This window comes from Podarcis melisellensis (assembly GCF_964234715.1).
Source record: "Podarcis melisellensis genome assembly, chromosome: 14".
Classification (NCBI taxonomy): domain Eukaryota; kingdom Metazoa; phylum Chordata; class Lepidosauria; order Squamata; family Lacertidae; genus Podarcis; species Podarcis melisellensis.
The window spans coordinates 32,934,580-32,953,027 of NC_138546.1; the positions used below are offsets into that span (position 1 = coordinate 32,934,580).

At 44.2% G+C, this 18,448-nt stretch overlaps 1 protein-coding gene across 5 annotated transcripts in view; it reads left to right on the forward strand.

Moving 5' to 3' along the window:
• The window catches only part of AKAP13 (A-kinase anchoring protein 13), a 247,688-nt gene that overhangs the window by 71,981 nt on the left and 157,259 nt on the right, over positions 1-18,448 (forward strand). For all 5 annotated transcript variants that reach the window (XM_081888328.1, XM_081888330.1, XM_081888331.1 and 2 more), the window contains exon 3: positions 9,577-9,620. In XM_081888328.1, coding sequence (XP_081744454.1) covers positions 9,588-9,620 — 33 coding nt within the window. In that variant the 5' untranslated portion in view covers positions 9,577-9,587. The remainder of the gene's footprint in view (positions 1-9,576; positions 9,621-18,448) is intronic.

An 18,448-nucleotide genomic window follows, 5' to 3' on the forward strand; every position in this document is an offset into this window, starting at 1 on the left:
CCGTTTTTAATCAATAACAATTAATGAAATAATAATAATAGTTGCCTGATAGAAATCATCCAAAGTGTAGCTGTAATGGTTCTAGGGGTTGCTCGTGCGTAAAACGTCGCCACACCTGGCTGGGCTACCTGGGTGAACCCTTTCTGTCTGGACAGCCACTCACCCGTGGCTGTCTCAATCGCTGGCAGAATCTGTCAGTGGGCGTTTCTCGAACTTCTTCCAGCAAAGAAGTTCTTTGACGCCAAGTCTCCTCCTACTCTCCCTGCGCGGAAGTCGTCTGCGCAGGGAGGGTGTGGGCAGTGGAGGACCCGTGCTCTCCCCGCTGGTCTCCGGCAAGGAGTCCTGGAGCCTCCTCGCCGATTCCCCCATCTGCCCCCCTTCTCCACTGGTGTTACGCTGATTTCCTTCCCCAGCAGATGGGCTGCCTCTCTCCTTACTGGGACCCTCTCCGGCATCCCTCTGGAGCCTTCCCTTCGCCTCTGGCTCCGATGGCAGTTCCCTGACAGTAGCAATCAGCAGAAGTTTTCCTAATGGGGTGTGTTGCTCCCTTGAAACTGTTCTGTAAAGCAGGGAAGCCTTCCAGATGATGTTGGACTACAACTCCCATCAGGCTTTGCTATTGGCTGCACTGGCTGGGGCCAATGGGAGATGAAGCTCAGCAACATCTGGAAGTTCCCCACCCACGACTTAGAGGGTGCAGGGCCTGCTATGTGGTTCACATGACTTTGTCCCGAGCGCATCACCTCTGCTCCTTTGCCCTTTCCCCAGCATCTGCCGCCTCCCTCTGCCTAATGATAGGACTGGCCCTGATAGTTGGACATGTCTGTGTGTTGTGCAGGGTGACAGCCAAGCTAGCTGGACCTCAGCATTGCTCTTTGTTGATCTTAGGGCATGCCCTGGGATGTGCCCGACACTCCCCAGCAGTGTAAGATCAGCCATGCTATTGTCATGGGACATTTGTCTGCCCTTACTGATTATTCTTTTGTGAGCCTAGCAGGAGAGCTTGAAAGACACTGTTGTAGGGAAATCAACTCCCCACAACCGCCTCCTCCCACCCCAAGACTCCTCCTGAGCAGGAGAACCAAAAAAAGCCAAACCCTTTCATACTCTGAGCAGCCACTGACAGTGATCATCTTCCCTTGAGGCTCTGTAAACATCCTTGTTAAACGTCAAGGATGCAACACAATTGTTCCTTTGTTTAGACTTTAAGCTTGCATCTCTCACCTCTTTTCTCCCACCACCCATCTGTGGTCTCTTCCTCTACTTCCCCCCTTCCTTTCAATTTTTTTTTTTTTTTTTTTTGCTGCTTTGAATAGCTCACTTATAAGCAAGTTCCACTTTTGTCTCTGTAACTGTTTTGCCCCAGTGAGCTTCCCTTGCATAACTTCCTTTGGACTACTCCAAACGTAGTCCTTTCTCCTAGACATCGTGTTGTCATCCCTTGTCATGTGGCCAAGTCATTTGTAGCCAATAGCCCTGGTTTTAAGAAAGTTCTACATGTGATTACATAATGAATTCTGTACCCAGGAAATCCATATTTTGCACAAAGAAAAGCTAAGTTCTGTGCTCTGTGGGGATGGGGGAGAAATTTGATTCAGTTCACCTCTAAAGATGAATCTGTCAAATCCGCACTTTCTGAAGCAATGTGAGAACCAAAACACAGCCATCCTTCGAAATTCTGCTTGTTTGAATTTCGCAGTTCTCCAACCAACCATTGTTTACAAAAACACATATATTAGGTAAAAGTATACCTACAGATGAATATATTAATGAAAATAAGATACAACAACTCACTGTCTAAAGAAAAATTGCTTGCAGAAATATGTACATTAGTCAAAACTGCATAGAAAAATGATGAGGAGAAATTTGCACTAAAGCACTGGTAAGTTTTCATGAAATGCAGAAATTTGAAGAACTAAATTTAAGATTGGAAAAAGTGAGTAACCGAGAGAACAGAAACTGACAGATCCTTAGCGCTCACTATAAATTTAGGGAAATTGAGCATTTTAAAAAATGTTTTTTTGCTTTTCTTCAGTTTTTGCACCCAGAAAATCTGGGTTTTCTGTTACTGGGGAAAGGCCAGAAACTATTCAGAGCACTGAATCCCCGCCCCAAGATTTCACCTAGTGGAAATCTTACTTGGCTGCTTGGGTTCTTAGAATCTGGTAAGTGTCGCTCAGAAACTTTCAAGTAAATATTTGCAGCCGCAAGGTCTAGATACTTGATTTCACATAAAATGATAGGTGATGTTCCGAAGCTGAATTCTGAATACAGTTTCACATTCTTTTCTCCTATGGAATTCCAGCAAATATCCAGCCCTGGGCACAGCTGTGTTTTACTATGTGCAAACCACAGCCCCTGTGTATGATGTTCTGCCACCCATCCCAGTTCTCTTCATATGCAGACTGGTTCTTAAAACTTGTGCAACTTGCCACTGGTTTGGTGTTGTTTGCTCCCTCTTATTTGACCTCAGCACCCCTAGACGACCTGTTGTATGCTAATTGGGTAAAAGCCTAGTGTATCTCCATACAGTACTCAATGTAATTATTTTGGTATCGGCCACTTGGCATGCCTGCTAAAACACGGAGATCAGAAATGTGTCCAGTTTCTCTTTACTGGAGATTTTGTTCATTAAACGAGTTTAAACAAAACTCTTGACTTACATTGTGTTGTTGTTGTTGTTTTTTAAAGAAACAGGTTATTTATTTTGCAACACATGAGTTTTAATGCCTCAGCTGGGAAAGTTTGTTTGAGATTAGTGGAGTAGATCTGAAGCTGGATCTAGGCACCAGGCTCTTTGCTGTATATTTGGATTTGAGCTTCATGTGGAACACCGAAACGTAAGATCTGGAGGGCACCAGGTTGGGAATGACTGGCCTACACTGATTTGGCAGCAGATCTTCACAGTTTCAGGTAGGGTTCTCTCAGCGCCCTCCCTGGGAGATGCTGGGGATTGAATCTGAGACCTTCTGCAGATTCTCTGCACTAAGCTGCAGGTTTTCCCTGTGCCACAAAGAATCAGGGATGAATGGGCCAGACTCCTCTTGGACAGAACATGAACATACACAATCGGGCACGACAGGCACCCTCTTCTGTGATGTTGGTACACTTCAATGGGTAGCATGTACTCAGCCAGGGCTGAGAGTTTGTAGTGATTCTGCAGGAGCACTGAATAATGTAGAATGTGGTATTTGTGCCACGGCTTCAGCTTTCTTGGGTTTCATCTCAAAAGGAAAAAAAAAGAGCAAAGTTTTTAGTACCCCTGCATTGTGATAAGATGCAGCATAAGCAATGCTTATTAAAACCAGAGGTACTAGAAATATGATTTGAAATTAGGCCTCAAGAGGTTTGTTACCTGCTGCCCTGCATTGCTGCTCCTTACCTCCCACTGATTAGCAAAACCCAAATACGCAAGTTGTGCTAATTTGCGGGAAACTGACTCAATTTGTAGTTTTTGCCCATTCCAAAACTTGAATATTTTTAGCTTGGAAAATAAACAGGATACACAGCTCTGGGTGTATTTACAGTCATACCTCGGGTTGAATGTTCGAGTTGCGCTCCATGGCACCCTGGAAGTAACAGAGCGTGTTACTTCCGGGTTTCGCCGCTTGCGCATGCGCAGATGCTCAAAATGACGTCACACGCATGCGCAGAAGTGCTGTCGCTGGTTACGTTTGCTTCTCGATGCGAACGGGGCTCCGGAATGGATCACGTTCGCATCTAGAAGTACCACTGTATACCGAAGATGCGTACCGTTTTATACTAGTTTAGCTGTCATGGATTCCACTAGAGAATTATGGGAAATGTAGTTTGTCAGGGGTGCTAAGAATTCCTATGGCTTCCATCCACCATGTTTGGGGCACATGAATGGTTATTAAATCTCGTTTAAATCAGTAGTACAGATGCCTGCTAAAAAGAGGACACGGTCCTGTTGTGTTGTGCCTTCTTCCAAAATTTGAAAAGGAAACATTTTTGGGCATTGTCATGCAACCCTTCCTAAAAATAGCCTTAATATTTTGGATGGAATGCTTTCTTATTCACAGTGCTCTATTCCTTCCCATAAATCTCTGCATCCTGTTTCTGCAAGAAAAGAAAAAGATGATGTTACCAGAGCAAAGAATCTGTCTTGTTAAATGTACCAGGAGCAAATTGTTTGCGTAGTACGTCTGGCAGAGAGTGAAATGGGAGAATCATATAACAATTGTATAACACAGCAATACTAATGCCATACATGGAGAAGTTTTATCAGATTCTGAAAACGTTTAAGGAACAGTTAATAACTGAGGTTTGCATGAGCTACGAGCTATCAAGGTAAGAGGCAACCAAGTATGGTTATGCATTTGAAACTCTAAGGCGTCCCTGCGTTTGACAAATCTTTAAGAGGTTTGTTCAACTTAGTGTTTCTTAAGAAACCCATGCAGATGCCCAAAGGATACTAGAGTGCTTTTAAAATACATGAGTTTAAAGTGATGCTGTTTTTTAAAATTGCTTTTTCATTTCCGGTATTGAAGCATTAATAACTTTGAATGAAAAATAAAATTAGATGGTTTAAACAAGGAAGTGGGGTAGAGGAAAAAGCAAATAAGTTAAGCTATAGAAAAAGCAGAGGAAGTATTATCAGTCGATTATCAAACTCCACAATCGGGTAATAACCCCTGATCATTGGCCATTCTTGCTAGGGCTGATGGGAGATAAGGTTCAATTACATCTGGAGGGCCAAAGGTTTCCCATTTATTGGAACCAACCAAAAAATTATATTCTTAGTTGTTCTTTGGGCTAAACTTAGTGTGACACAGGAGATGCATGGAGTGCAAAGGATGCTAGTAGGGGAATAGTAGAGCGGAAGGCAGGGAGGCCAGCAGTAGGGGGCGCCAGATTAAATGGCTAGTGGAGCAAGAGCCTATGATTGGTTGAGCCTAATGATTCTAGTTTATTCTCAATCTTCCTCCCTGCATTCTGCAAGGGCAACATGGAGACCTGGCTGATAGTCAGGACCATCTCCTGGGCTGATTGTAGCCAGGTGAGGATGGGTTGGTGACAAACTGAGGTTGGTGGGGCTGTGGCTCACTTACCCATATGTATTAGCCTTCACTGATGGAGAGCCTGCTGGCAAGTTTTACTTAGTCTAATGAAGTAGCTGTGGATAGTAGGGAGACTGAATGTGATCAGAGCAGTGTGTGTGTGTGTACTTAACCCTATATTCACACAGGGGAAAACTGTAACTCAGAGTCCTGGCTCCTGCCCAAGAATAACAGCAGGTGCACTTTCTTGTAAGTAAAGAAGCCAAGCTTTATTCTAGCAATTTGACAGTGCAAACGCAGCAAAAGTAGGAGAGCAGGAATCAGTCCAGATGCCCTAAGGCTCCAGCGATGAGGCAAGGATCAAAACAACTTAGGAGAAGTGCTTCAAGGTTCCCCAATCACAGTTCAGGGACAAGGCCCAGGGATCAGGATTCCAGGATCTGCTATGTGAGGCTGCATGGCTGTTCCAACAACAGGTCCTGTCTACCCGCCAGGCAGTGTTAGAAACTGAGATACGAAAGCGAGGAGCTGAATGGCACCTTAAACCTAGGTTAGGGCGTAAAAATGGAATATCTAGGCACACTTTTTTAATAATAAGAATACAAAGCTGAAAATGAATGAACCACAGCTAAAATGTTTTGTTCATTTTTTTACTTGGTCTAGGCCTCATCTGAAGACTTCAAAAAACAAAGTCATGCTTTCCCTGCATGCCCCCCTAATATTCCTATTGAGGGTCCTTCTGCAGTCTTCAGATAGTGGCTGGAAGTGGGGAGGCAGAAAAAGCTCCTCCTTTCCTTCCGCTCTGCGGACAAGTAAAAAAGGCTCCATAGTAGCTTACATACAGGCAGTTTAAATGAAACAGTTGCTGTCCACGGGCTTACAATCTTAAAAACAACAACAACAAATCCGTTTATTGTGAGGACCATGCCTGTACACAAAAATCAACACTACAATAGTTAAAAATATTAAAATTCATTACATACTATGCCAACAAAACCTTCTTCCCACAAAATAGAAAAGGAGGGAAAACGAGCAACGAGTTAAACAGACGATGAAGGGGTCTTTACATTGTCGTCCATAAATCTTTCCCTGGCTTTCATGGCCTTCATCACAAAAACCGCTACCACATGGGTAATGCGTGGGTTTGCATCAACTAGCAAAAATTTTACTCTATCTTCAGGACTGGTTATAGAGTTGGGTATAATTTGCAGCAATGCGTCTCTGAAGCCCGAGTAAATGGGGCAATAGAGGAAGTAATGTGTAAGATCCTCTTTAATTTTCATAGGGCAAGGACATAAACGATGTTCTACTGGGGTTTTTGTGTATCTACCGGTCAGATAAGCAGTTGGCAATGTTTGAAACCGTGCCATAGTGAAAGCTCTCCGAAGGGTGGGATCAGTGATCTCCACCAAGTAGTTGGCACAGATTTTGACTGCTTTTACTCGGGGAAACCAGTAGGAAAACCCAGAGTTTTTTATCTTAGTGGAGTCCAAAAAGGCGTCTTTTTCAAAGATCCATTCCCGAACTTTATCAGGGCTCCACAATTTGAGAGTATTAAACTCAGGTAGGTTGTATCTGGATAGAATGTCTAGTAGGTTTTTATGCCAAATGGTATTATTTTGTAGTGATACAAAGGCTTGTTTAGCCAATAAGGTGTTTGGGGCATCTATGAGGTTGGTGAAAAACGCAGGAATCTTAAGTGGGCCCTGGCAGACACAGAGGGTAATCCTACTTCCACTCTTAGGAGAGCTGCCGGATTACTCTGGGGGAGGCCTAGAATTCTTCTGAGATAAAAATTTGGAAGATTTCAAGCCGTTCTGATTCCATCCCCAGAGTTCTACTCCGTATAACATCTGGGGAATCACTTTTCCAACAAAAGTTTTTAGTGCCGGGGTCACCAGTTGCCCTCCCCTTGAATAAAAAAAGCTGAGCAGAGCACCAATTGTCCTGCGTGTTAGAAGGGCTACAGTCTTGAAGTGGGCAAGCCAGCTAGATGTAGCTTGGAAGGTGATACCAAGATATTTAAAGAGAAGACATTGTTCAATTTTGTGTTGATCTAAAGACCATCTAAATGTGTGGCGAGCTCTAGTAAATACCACTCTTAAAAACACAACACACAAGGGAAATGGAATAGGGGATGAAGAGGAAAAATCAAGCTCAGTCGCCAATTCTTGAACAGTTGTTCTTACAAGGACCAGCTTGCACTGTTCAGGGGTAGGAGCTGGTCTGCCATATCATAACTGATGGCGTAAGTAAGGTCTGTCTCCCATCTCCCCTATTGATGCAGGATGAAACAAGTTGGGGGGGGGGGACTTTAGTAGACCAAGCTTCCATGTTGTGCAGAACTTTTTTTATATAGTTAGGGTGGTAAACAGACCAGGGTGGTGGTAAGTGGAGATGGGTGCTGTTGAAGCTGTTATTTTTGCATCTTGCTGAGAACAAGAAATACAGTGGTACCTCAAGTTACATGCACTTCAGGTTACATACGCTTCAGGTTAAAGACTCCTCTAACCCAGAAATAGTGCTTCAGGTTAAGAACTTTGCTTCAGGATGAGAACAGAAATCGGGCTCCGGCAGCGCGACAGCAGCAGGAGGCCCCCTTAGCTAAAGTGGTGCTTCAGGTTCAGAACAGTTTCAGGTTAAGAACGGACCTCCGGAACAAATTAAATACTTAACCCGAGGTACCACTGTATTCCTAGAGGAGATTCTTTTGTGTTGCAGGCATATATTCACAAGACCATTGTGGAAATCTCCCAGCTATGACAAACAAAACTTTGCCCTTCAGTATTTTCAGTGTAAGAGTACAGCTAGGAAATGTGCGCACTTTAATTTTTAACTTCTACGAAAAAAAATAGTATGCACTTTATTTGCTAGTACAGTGGTACCTCAGGTTACAGGCGCTGCAGGTTACAGACTCTGCTAACTCAGAAATAGTACCTTGGGTTAAGAACTTTGCTTCAGGATGAGAACAGCAGCGCGACAGCAGCAGGAGGCCCCCTTAGCTAAAGTGGTGCTTCAGGTTCAGAACAGTTTCAGGTTAAGAACGGACCTCCAGAATGAATTAAGTACTTAACCTGAGGTACCACTGTACAACAGTGGGAACACAAAAACTTATTACCCAGTAGTGTCTAACATCCTTAGACACAAGTTCTTTGATGGGCAGTGAAGAACTCTGGAGAATGCAAGAGGTTGCACACTGTTTTGTGTGTGGTTTTTTTGATGGCCTAATAAAAGTATTGCCTTTATAATGGATTTGAGAATATATCTTATGGACCATGACTTTACTGTGTGACTCTGGAAGTAGCAAATAGTGTGCAGATATCTGCTGGAGGATTCTAACCTTGAGTCCTTCTAACAAGGGATAATGGGTGGAGGTGGCAGTGCCTTGGGCATTTGACACCTTCCTTTAGGGCTTTAAGTAGATTAAATCATTTCAGAGATCCTGATTTGATTAGGTTAGAGGTCAGGCAGAAAGAGGCAGCTGCATGTTCTGGAGATCCTGATGAGTTTCTCTCTCGCATTGATTCAGTATCAGTTGAGGTCAGCAAATATACATGTGACTATGTTGTCTTGTGTGCCTAAAGTTTTGCTTTGCATATTCTCCCAGGCAGTGGGGACATTCTTTTAGTCGGGATACTAGGGGCATAAAATGTTTCTTGTTAACCAGTGATAGGTCAGTTTTCTGATAAGTTAAGCAGATGGTGTGTGGGGAAAGTTGAAAGTGACGTTCCTAATGGCAGCTATTGGCTCCAGACCTGAGACACATAAAAGGTGTTTGCAATTTCAAGACCCCTGGTTTTGTCTCTGCTGTTTTTTTTGCATCTAGCAACCCTGGAAGGAGAGGTACATTTGCATTGACAGGTGTAGCTGTCACATTCAAAGGCAGCTAGTTCAGTACTGTGACTTAGGTATGCATCTGTGTCACCTGTGATTGTCAATAATGACTTTAGGATTGCTCTCTTAAGAAGAAGAGGAGTTTGGATTTGATATCCTGCTTTATCACTACCTGAAGGAGTCTCAAAGCAGCTAACATTCTCCTTTCACTTCCTCCCCCACAACAAACACTCTGTGAGGTGAGTGGGGCTGAGAGACTTCAGAGAAGTGTGACTGGCCCAAGGTCACCCAGCAGCTGCATGTGGAGGAGCGGAGATGCAAACCCGGTTCACCAGATTACGAGTCCACTGCTCTTAACTACTACACCACACTTAAGGGTGTAAATCTATATATTTCAGCATTTCGTTTCTTGAAAACCTTCAGATGATGTTTCTCTAATTTGTTCCATTGTGTTTGACTAAAAAACCCCCCAAAAAAACCCAACAAAAACATTTGCCATTGAGAAACTGAGTTAAATCAAACCTTCAAAGTATTTTTAAGCATGACCATGAATGATCTTGGAAATAATGTAAGAGTTTTTAGGGTGAAACCTTAGCACATAAGCACAAGCTTTTATGTACTAGATTCCACTTCATCCGAAGTGGATGTTATTTTTGCGATGTGGATGTTGGAAAATTATTCTGGTAATCCTTTTTTCTTTTTCCTTTCCTTTCTTTTTCAGCGTTCTGGGTCATGAAACTTAATCCACAGCAAGCTCCGTTGTATGTGAGTAAAACTTTTTTACCTACTTTTTCTATCCATGTGGGTTATTGAAACTAAACTTTGATACTCTTTTTACCTAATAACCAAATGCCCTTTGAAAATCCATACTACTGAGAAACAATTGCAATTGTTTGAAATTATAGTATTGTTGACGAGAAGTTAAACTGGACCCGATTCAAGGATTTACTGAAAGCAGCATTTAGAGTACAGTCGTACCTTGGATCCCAGACGCTTTGTGAGTCGAACGTTTTGGCTCCCGAATGCCGCAAACCTGGAAGTGAGTGTTCCGGTTTGCAAACATTCTTTGGAACCTGAAAGTCCAACATGGCTTCTGATTGGCTGCAGGAGCTTCCTGCATCCAATTAGAAGCTGCGGCTTGGTTTCTGAACATTTTGGAAGGATTGAACCTTGACACCTTCTGCATGTAAAGGAGATGTACTACCACTGTGCTCTATTCCTCCTTCATGGCTGAGTGGGGATTTGAACTTTGGTTACTCAGGCCTAACCCCTGCACCATACCGGGATTAGTGTAGGGTTGCCATACGCCTGGGATTTCCTGAATATATCCGGAATACCGCAGTCATAAGCAGCGTCTGGGTGGAAATTGGCAAAATGTCAATGAAAATCCCGACTTTTGGCAATGTATGGCAGTGTCGTTTTTGCCAATTTTCCTTAAAAGGGTCCAGAAATGTCGTCTTTTGCTATTTTGACAAAGAAGCTCAACAACTTTGGCAAAAAATAAAAATTCTCTCTGGATTTTAAGTATTTTAAATATGGCAACCCTAATTAGTGTCCTGTTCCTAGTGGAGAAGGATATTCGGCTGGGCCCCCAGGAGCAGCTGCTGCCTCTTTCTTCCTCAAAGGTAAATTCGGGGGCTTTAGGGAAAGAGGAATCTGTTTGGCCGCTGTGAGAACAGGATATTGGACCAGGAGGGTCACTTGTCTGTGCTTAGGTGAGCAAGTTTGGTATTCCTGTGAGTGACCTTGAACCTTTAGCTAGTCTAATTGAGCACTTGCCAAACCTTAGCCTCCTTTGGGGGTGAACCATGTGATGCTTGTACACCTGTAGAGATCACAACTCCAGTCACCAAGCAAGCCAAAAGTGTGGTGTGAAGTGTTGTGCTGTGAGATTTGCATTATCCTTTCCACCTGCTTGGAATTGGCTGTAGGGTATGTTGGAAGTGCAACAGCACATTCATTTTGGAGCTTAACGGTTAATTCTGTTACCAATTAACGGGGGGGGGGGGGCAAATGTGTTGCTCAACAACCAGGAAGAGTGGCCTCATGCTTGTTGAGGTAGCATGTGCCCTGATTGGCTATGTAGTTTTGAGGGAGTTTTTCCTCTCTATGTTTGGTTGAATGTCACCTCTCTGTTTATTTCTCCTCAGTGTTTTCGTTCAATTTTTTCAGTAAAGTGTTGCCAGGATTTCTTTTCTCTCTGGACTCTGTGTCTGCATTATTTAAGTGACTTTGCTAACATAATGAAGGGAGGAAGATGGCCAGTAGTCAGGGACCTGCGTTTGTTGGTAGAATGCCACCTTGCTTTATAGCCCTTAATAAAAAGAATTCTTTGCACGCTAGGTTTTTTAATAAAAAAAAATACACGAATTACCTTGTGGCAAGGATGCAGCCTGCGGTTTTCCAGCTCTGTGTAAGCTGCTCAGACATCCTTTTCATGTGGTCCCTTATATTAAAATGTGGTCGCTGAGCACATTTTTGTTTACACTTGAGTTTCTGGACAATATCCCAGAATCCACCATGCAGTCCTGGAGATCATATTTGGTACTTCCATTCAGGTGTTCATGCTTACTCATTTTCCTTAAAGAAAAGACATCGACTGAGAGAATGGTGTAGTACTTAGTATGTGTGACTGAGAAAACAGGATGACATAATTTGAACAAGTGAACATTGCTTTGCAATACCTTTTTCCTGTGAAACATTTGGAAAAGACCTGCTATACACTATAAGAGACCTACATGGGCTCCTAGTACGTTTCCAAGAACAATTCAAAATGCTGACCTTTAAAGCCCTAAAAGGCCTCGGTCCAATATACCTGAAGGAGTGTCTCCACCCTCATCGTTCAGCCTGGACACTGAGGTCCAGCGCCAAGGGCCTTCTGGCGGTTCCCCCACTGCGAGAAGTGAGGTTACAGGGAACCAGACAGAGGGCCTTCTCGGTACTGGTGCCCTCCCATCAGATGTCAAGGAAATAAAACAACTACCTGACTTTTAGAAAACATCTGAAGGCAGCGCTGTTTAGGGAAGTTTTTAATGTTCAGTGTTTTATCATGTTTTTAATATTCTGTTGGGAGCTGCTCAGAGTGACTGGGGAAACCCAGCCAGATGGGCAGGATATAAATAAATTATTATTATTATTATTATTATTATTATTATTATTATTAAATTAATTAAAGGGGTGCATGGAAGTGTTTCTCTGTGTTGGTGGGGAGCCATCATGGATTGTGGGAAGGGTATATGGAGGAGGACTGAGGGTGGGTAATCATCCTATGGTAAACCCGAAGGGAAGTGGCTCTTAGGTTGCCTCTAGACTGTCAGTATTTTGCAGGAGGGATGGGAACGCATACCAGAACTTTATAGCTTTGTGTAATAAAAGTGCTCTTGTTGCCCTGGCACTTTTGTGGTTAGAAAAGTAACAGGAAATGCACTGAAAACTGGGGAGAATGAATAATTAACAGGAAGACGTGCAAACACTGCAGAAAGTAGTTCAGGAGGAATGCTCATTGTCATATAACCGCTCCATAAAAAATTGGAACGTATTCTCAGTGAAGGCTGGGTATATAGTCTTAACATCCGTGAAAGGTTTGTGCGGCAAATTGGGATGAAAGCTCAGTAAACAGGTTGTCTGTGGGAAGCCCCCCACCTGCGGCGCAACAGCTTTCAAACCTGGAATCTCCTGGAATAACTGTGGATATCAGTGGTGGCAAGTCAATAAGCGAGCCCCGTTTGGAAGGCCAGCTTCCTTAAAAAGGTCCCTTGACCATGGCTCTGGTAACGTGGTGCTTCAAAGGAAGTGACATGCTGGGGCTGTATTTTTTGGGGTGGGTGCTTGCAGTTTTTTGTGGGTTTGGTGCTAATTCCTGAGAGCCAACAGTTCTGGCTGTTGCCTGAACCAGAGTCTGTGCTACTCAGATGGCAATAATGCAGAAACATTGGTGGAGCCTAGCAGAAGCCACTAGTAAAGTGGGATGACGTGTCGATGGTTCAGTATAAATCACACCTAATGCTTCATTGTTACATCAGTGACACCTTCTGGAATACACTTGCAAAAAAAAACAAAAACAAAAAACCCCCACCACCGCCAGTCTGAAGGGTTTACTGTCTGTAAGTGAGTTTTGGAAGCTTTGTCTGAAATTATTTGTTCCCTTCCATCCTTCTCCATGTTCTTAAGTCTGTGTGGCATATAAAATGCAAGCCTAGGTTGAGGGCTGTGCAGCACCACCTGGTGCCCGCTGCAGAACGTACACATCAAATTCTGATCTTGGTTTCTGTCCCAAAGTTTCCCTTTCCTTTGTTAGCGCTAATGGGGACTCTGAAGAAACAAAAGAAGCTGGTTTCTCTCAGCTTTTGCAGAAGTGGCCCTCACATTGAAATACTAGTAAACCGCATTTCTGTTTCGTTCAAGACTCTGCTTTCAAAATAATCGCCGTTGCTCTAGCTAAGGTTGCTGTAAACAGAAGGCACTGACTCTCTTACTCAATGTTTTAAAGAGATCCTAAACCAGCTTCGGATGAGCACTCTCCCTCTTTTGCTGGTTCCTAGAGCAAAGCATGGTTTGCTGGGACCTGCAACATAGTGTTGCGTATATCCTTAGTCTCCAACAGGAGTGCTCCTTTACAGATGTCACTCTGAGATGGGATTGGCTAACTTGTGGCTCTCCAATTGTTGTTGGACTCCAGATCCCATCAGCCCTAACTAGCATAGCCAGTGGTCATGAATGATGGGAGTTGTATTCCAGCAATGTATGCAGGCCACCGGTTAGTCATCCCTGCTGGCAATGATTCTTCAGAGGCCCTCTGTATGATGTAAATCTCATTTTCAACCAAATAAATAGACACAGAGGTAGTACATTTCAAACAGCAGTTTGGTTTTGACATGACACACTACAGAGGGTCTTGAATTTGAAGAATATCTGCGGTGTTTCTTACCATTAACACAGGATCAATAAGAAACGAAGATTTAGTTTTCTGTCTTGGAGCCTCTTCATATCCTTTAGAGTCCTTGGGTGAGGACCCTCAGACCTGGGGACTGAATGAGCCTCCTCCCATCCACCCCCGGCCTCCATTTGGCATTTGGGACTTCTCCGCAGGCCACACTGCGACCTCCTTGGGTACTTTGGCCCGGAAGAAGTGTGTCCTTAAACTGCGATAATGTCTGTTGTGTGTCTGGCTGGAGGGATGGCATGTAGAAATCTTCAGACTTTGGTATGGCTGACTTGCAGCCTGCTGCACAAAGGTAAACGTCACCTCTGTTGCTGCACCCCATTTTACCTCTGCACCCCCTGTGTGCAACCGGTGTAGCCCCCCCAGATGACTGCTCATGAAGAGGGATGACCCTCAGGCTGACAAATGATAATAATAACAATGATGATGATAATAATAATAATAATTAATTATTTATACCCCGCCCATCTGGCTGGGTTTCCCCAGCCACTTTGTGAGGCTTCCAACAGAATATTAAAATACAATAGTCTATTAAACAATAAATGCTTCCCTAAACAGGGCTGCCTTCAGATGTCTCCTAAAAGTCTGGTAGTTGTTTTTCTCTTTGACATCTGGTGGGAGGGCATTCCACAGGGCGGGCGCCACTACCGAGAAGGCCCTCTGCCTGGTTCCCTGTAACTTGGCAAAGTTTCCCCCACCTTTGTGTTAAGGACTCAAGGAAGCCTCTTATTCTTTCTCAAGTTTTCATATTTCTTTTCTAATCATAACGTAATGTTCCATGGCTTCTGGAGAGTGTCCTCACTGGGATTTTTTTTTTTTTTTGGTAGGGGCAGGGATGTTGTCCACTCTTTGTGTATTGATACTTCTGTATTCCTCAGGATTCACCTAATGTTCCTTCTAGTTTCTAGTAGCTTAGCTTTTTGCACCAATCCTGTTGGCACACAGACTCTGTGTTTGCTATCAGAGGGGGCAATGATTTACTTACAAACTCTTAATTTAAAGAGGGTCCATGGATACGAAGAATGCAGCCCTGCCTCCTGCTCCCAATCTCTCAGTTGCAGTTGGAAGAGCCAGTCTTACATTTGCATAGTGCTGCTCCTCATCTGTTGAGGAGTTAAGAGTTACATCTGCACTGACCCGTGCACTCGGTCTGAAATATTTGCCATTGGGATACTTCAGCAGCTGCTCAGAAAGCTGAAACACACCACCCGGCCCTGCTGTGTCTTTTGGCAAATGGCTTTAAGGGGATTAGGCAGAGAGTCGGCTAGCGCTAGCTCTGCAATCTTGGCCTTGGACTTCGGATCTGGAAAATAATTCAAGGAGCAAGAATGTTAAGGGACGTGTTTTGAAGTTCTCATGGAAAACACTTTTATCCTGCAGAGAGATGGAGCCAGGGCTCTTCAGATTTTTACCCTAGTTGTGGTCTGTGGTTTAACAGTGGTACTATTTGTCAGCTCTTTAGGTGTTGAGGGTTCACCTGGATTTCTTGGTCCAATGTTCTAGTGGATCAGTGTCCTTGTTGGCAGAATCTACTGCTCTGTAGGTATTCAGTAGGAAGGCTCTTACGGCTGTTTTAACACATTGACCTGGTTCACATGTAAGCCTAAACTATGGCTGAGCATTACATAGAATCATAGAGTTGCATGAACCTTGGGGCTTGCATGTTCCTCCCCCCTTCCGTGGCATGGCTACGTGATCAAATATTTTTGCCTCTGTTTTTGACTGACACAATATGTGCAAATATGGACATACTATTGTTAGTCTTAACTATGGTTTTGGGCAGGGACGCGGGTGGCGCTGTGGGTTAAACCACAGAGCCTAGGGCTTGCCGATCAGAAGGTCGGCGGTTTGAATCCCCACGATGGGGTGAGCTCCCCTTGCTCGGTCCCTGCTCCTGCCAACCTAGCAGTTTGAAAGCACGAAGTGCAAGTAGATAAATAGGTACCGCTCTAGCGGGAAGGTAAACGGCATTTCCGTGTGCTGCTCTGGTTTTGCCAGAAGCGGCTTAGTCATGCTGGCCACATGACCTGGAAGCTGTATAAAGTCAGCCAATAAAGTGAGATGAGCGCTGCAACCCCAGAGTCGGTCACGACTGGACCTAATGGTCTGGGGTCCCTTTACCTTTATGGTTTTGGGCAGTGGTTTTCAACCAGTGTGCTGTGGCACCCTGGGGTGCCTTGAATGATGGTCAGGGGTGCCGCAGGCAACACTGGCCTCTGTTCCTCTTTCCTGCCCTCCTTCCTTTGATGCTCTCCCGTGTCTCTGCCTCCCAAAGGCTTGCACAGCTGTTTGTTGGAGCAGCCCTGGCTGAAAGCTTAGCAGGTGAATGGTGCCTCTGGGGCTAGCCAGGGGGTGCTGGTTGCAGGAGCTGAGGTGGCCTAAGCAAGCAAGCTAGCAAGCAGGACAGGGAGCCCAGCCAGCCAGTCCACCAGCCATCGCTGTTGGGAATGGACAGACAAGTCCCAGGGCCCTGTGGGACAGTGTGAGGAGGCCCCTCTCTTTGGGGCGGGAGGGGGTGCAGCTCAGAGACCGGGGTGACAGCAGTGGATGCCCGGAGGACTCTCGAGAGGAGGCTGAGGGAATACTCCACAAGGGAGGGTGTTTGAAAAAGGGTGAGCTCTACTCCTGAGCCCCACAGGGTGCTGCAGAAAGAATGTGGTTGGTCAAGGGAGCCGTGGACTCAAAAAGGTTGAAACCTCTGGCTTAGGACAAGAAACCAAGTTTTGATCATGGTTTATAATCCTTACTTTGTTTTCCCTAAACCAGCTTCCCCCAAATGTTGTCCTTCAAATGTTTTTGTACTACAACTCCTATCAGCCATAGCCAGAATGGCCATTGTTAACAGATTATGGGAGCTGTAGTCTAAAACGTCAGGAGGGCACCAGGTTGGGGAAGATTGTAACAAACCATAGGTAATACTAAACACAGTCCAAATGAAACAAGAGACTGTAGTTAGCAGAAAAGAAGTTTCCAGTTGTCTCATGGTTTTATTGGGGCAGGAGAGCAGGAAAGGGGGCCCTTTTCTTTCTAAATGGTCCATTCCTGCTAATTGGCGCTTTAGCGTTACATCTAAACAGACATTGCGTGAAGCAAAATTTCATTTTCTCTATCTGGCTACTGCTTATTCATCATATTCAAATATGTTTGTTAATGTGAACAGCACCTAAAACTAGTATGTTCAAATGGCCCCTGGTCTTAATATTTGGAACCCTGGAACCGTTATCAGCTTGTAAGCGATGTGGATTTTATTTTTAAAAAACGACACTGGAAATTTCAATATGAAATTGTAAAGCTTGGTAAAATTAAAATATCTTCATGTCTTCTTTATGTAGTGTTTTCCCCGCATGTTGTGAAAATACTTGCAGCAGATATATACTCTTCTTACACTGGGCAAGTAACTTGAAATGCCTCAACTCCAACAGGCAATTTTCCATTCCATTTATTTCTGGAATTTTTCCCTTGGAGGCATTTATCTGCTGAAGCCGGCATATGACATATGTCTCTTTCTCTGCGTGCTTGACCCAGGTCACTGTTTTTACTGGGGGCTATTTTGTTGTTGTTGCACAAACAGGTATCTCTCGAGCTTCAGAGACAGGCTTACGTTATGAACACCCATCACCTGCAGCCCTGCAAAGCCCATGCATTCCTAGGCAGTTTTCCAGGTGTTGTTCTCTGGGTAAATGTGCAAAGACAAAAGTTTGGGGCTGGGTGATGGAAGGGTTTGCATCATGGCCAGGCAATTCGTGTTGCTCCACAAACAGCTCCCATCACCCCTGATCATTGGCCATATTGATTTGGCTGGGGGGAGTCTTAACATCTGGAGGGCCACAGGTTCCTTAGTTTACATAGCTGGTTGCAAGGAACTCGGGATGACGTGGAGATCATTCCACCACAGGGACAGAACATCTGCTTTGCAAAAAGAGTTCTCTAGGTCTGAACATGGAACACTGGTGAGCGGCTGCCAGTCAGAGCATTCAACACTGGTCTCAGTGGGCGAATGGTATCATCTAGCTTCCTATGTTCTTATGCTCATAACAACCCTGAGAGGTAGATTTGTATGAGAGTGAGTGGCTGAGGACAGGTGAGCCAGCGAAGTTCATGAGTGTGAGTTTGGGCCCAGATCTCTCCAGTTAAAGTCCAGCGAATAAAAACTAGGGGTCTTGGTATTAGCTCACGTGACTACACCGGTGTGGCAGCCAAGCTTATTCTCCACCACCCCTACCCCACCCTGCAACACTGGAGATCTGTCTTATTTCATCCATCACTACCCGGAAGATGAATTTTTAAAGACTCCTTTCTTTGCCTTTTCCCATATGATTTGCGCATTTTTCCTGGCATCTTTCCATGTAGAGCAGGACAGGGGGAAGTATATCCTTTGGGTTGTAAGTTTGCAACTGGAGGCTGCCTTTTTTTAAAGCTCATACTGCTTTTGTAACCTGTATAAATAAGCAATAGCCTGGGGGTTGGTGGGTGGTAATTTTCCCATGCCAATGCCACTGGTCTATAGTTACTTTATTTTACTTCATTGGTTTAGAAAAATGAATAGCCTGCTTAATCAGAAAAATCTCTCTTAAATGGTGTACATAATAAAATAATGTACTATATATTTTGGAATGTTGTTTGTTCACCATGCATTTGCATGATGGCTCCT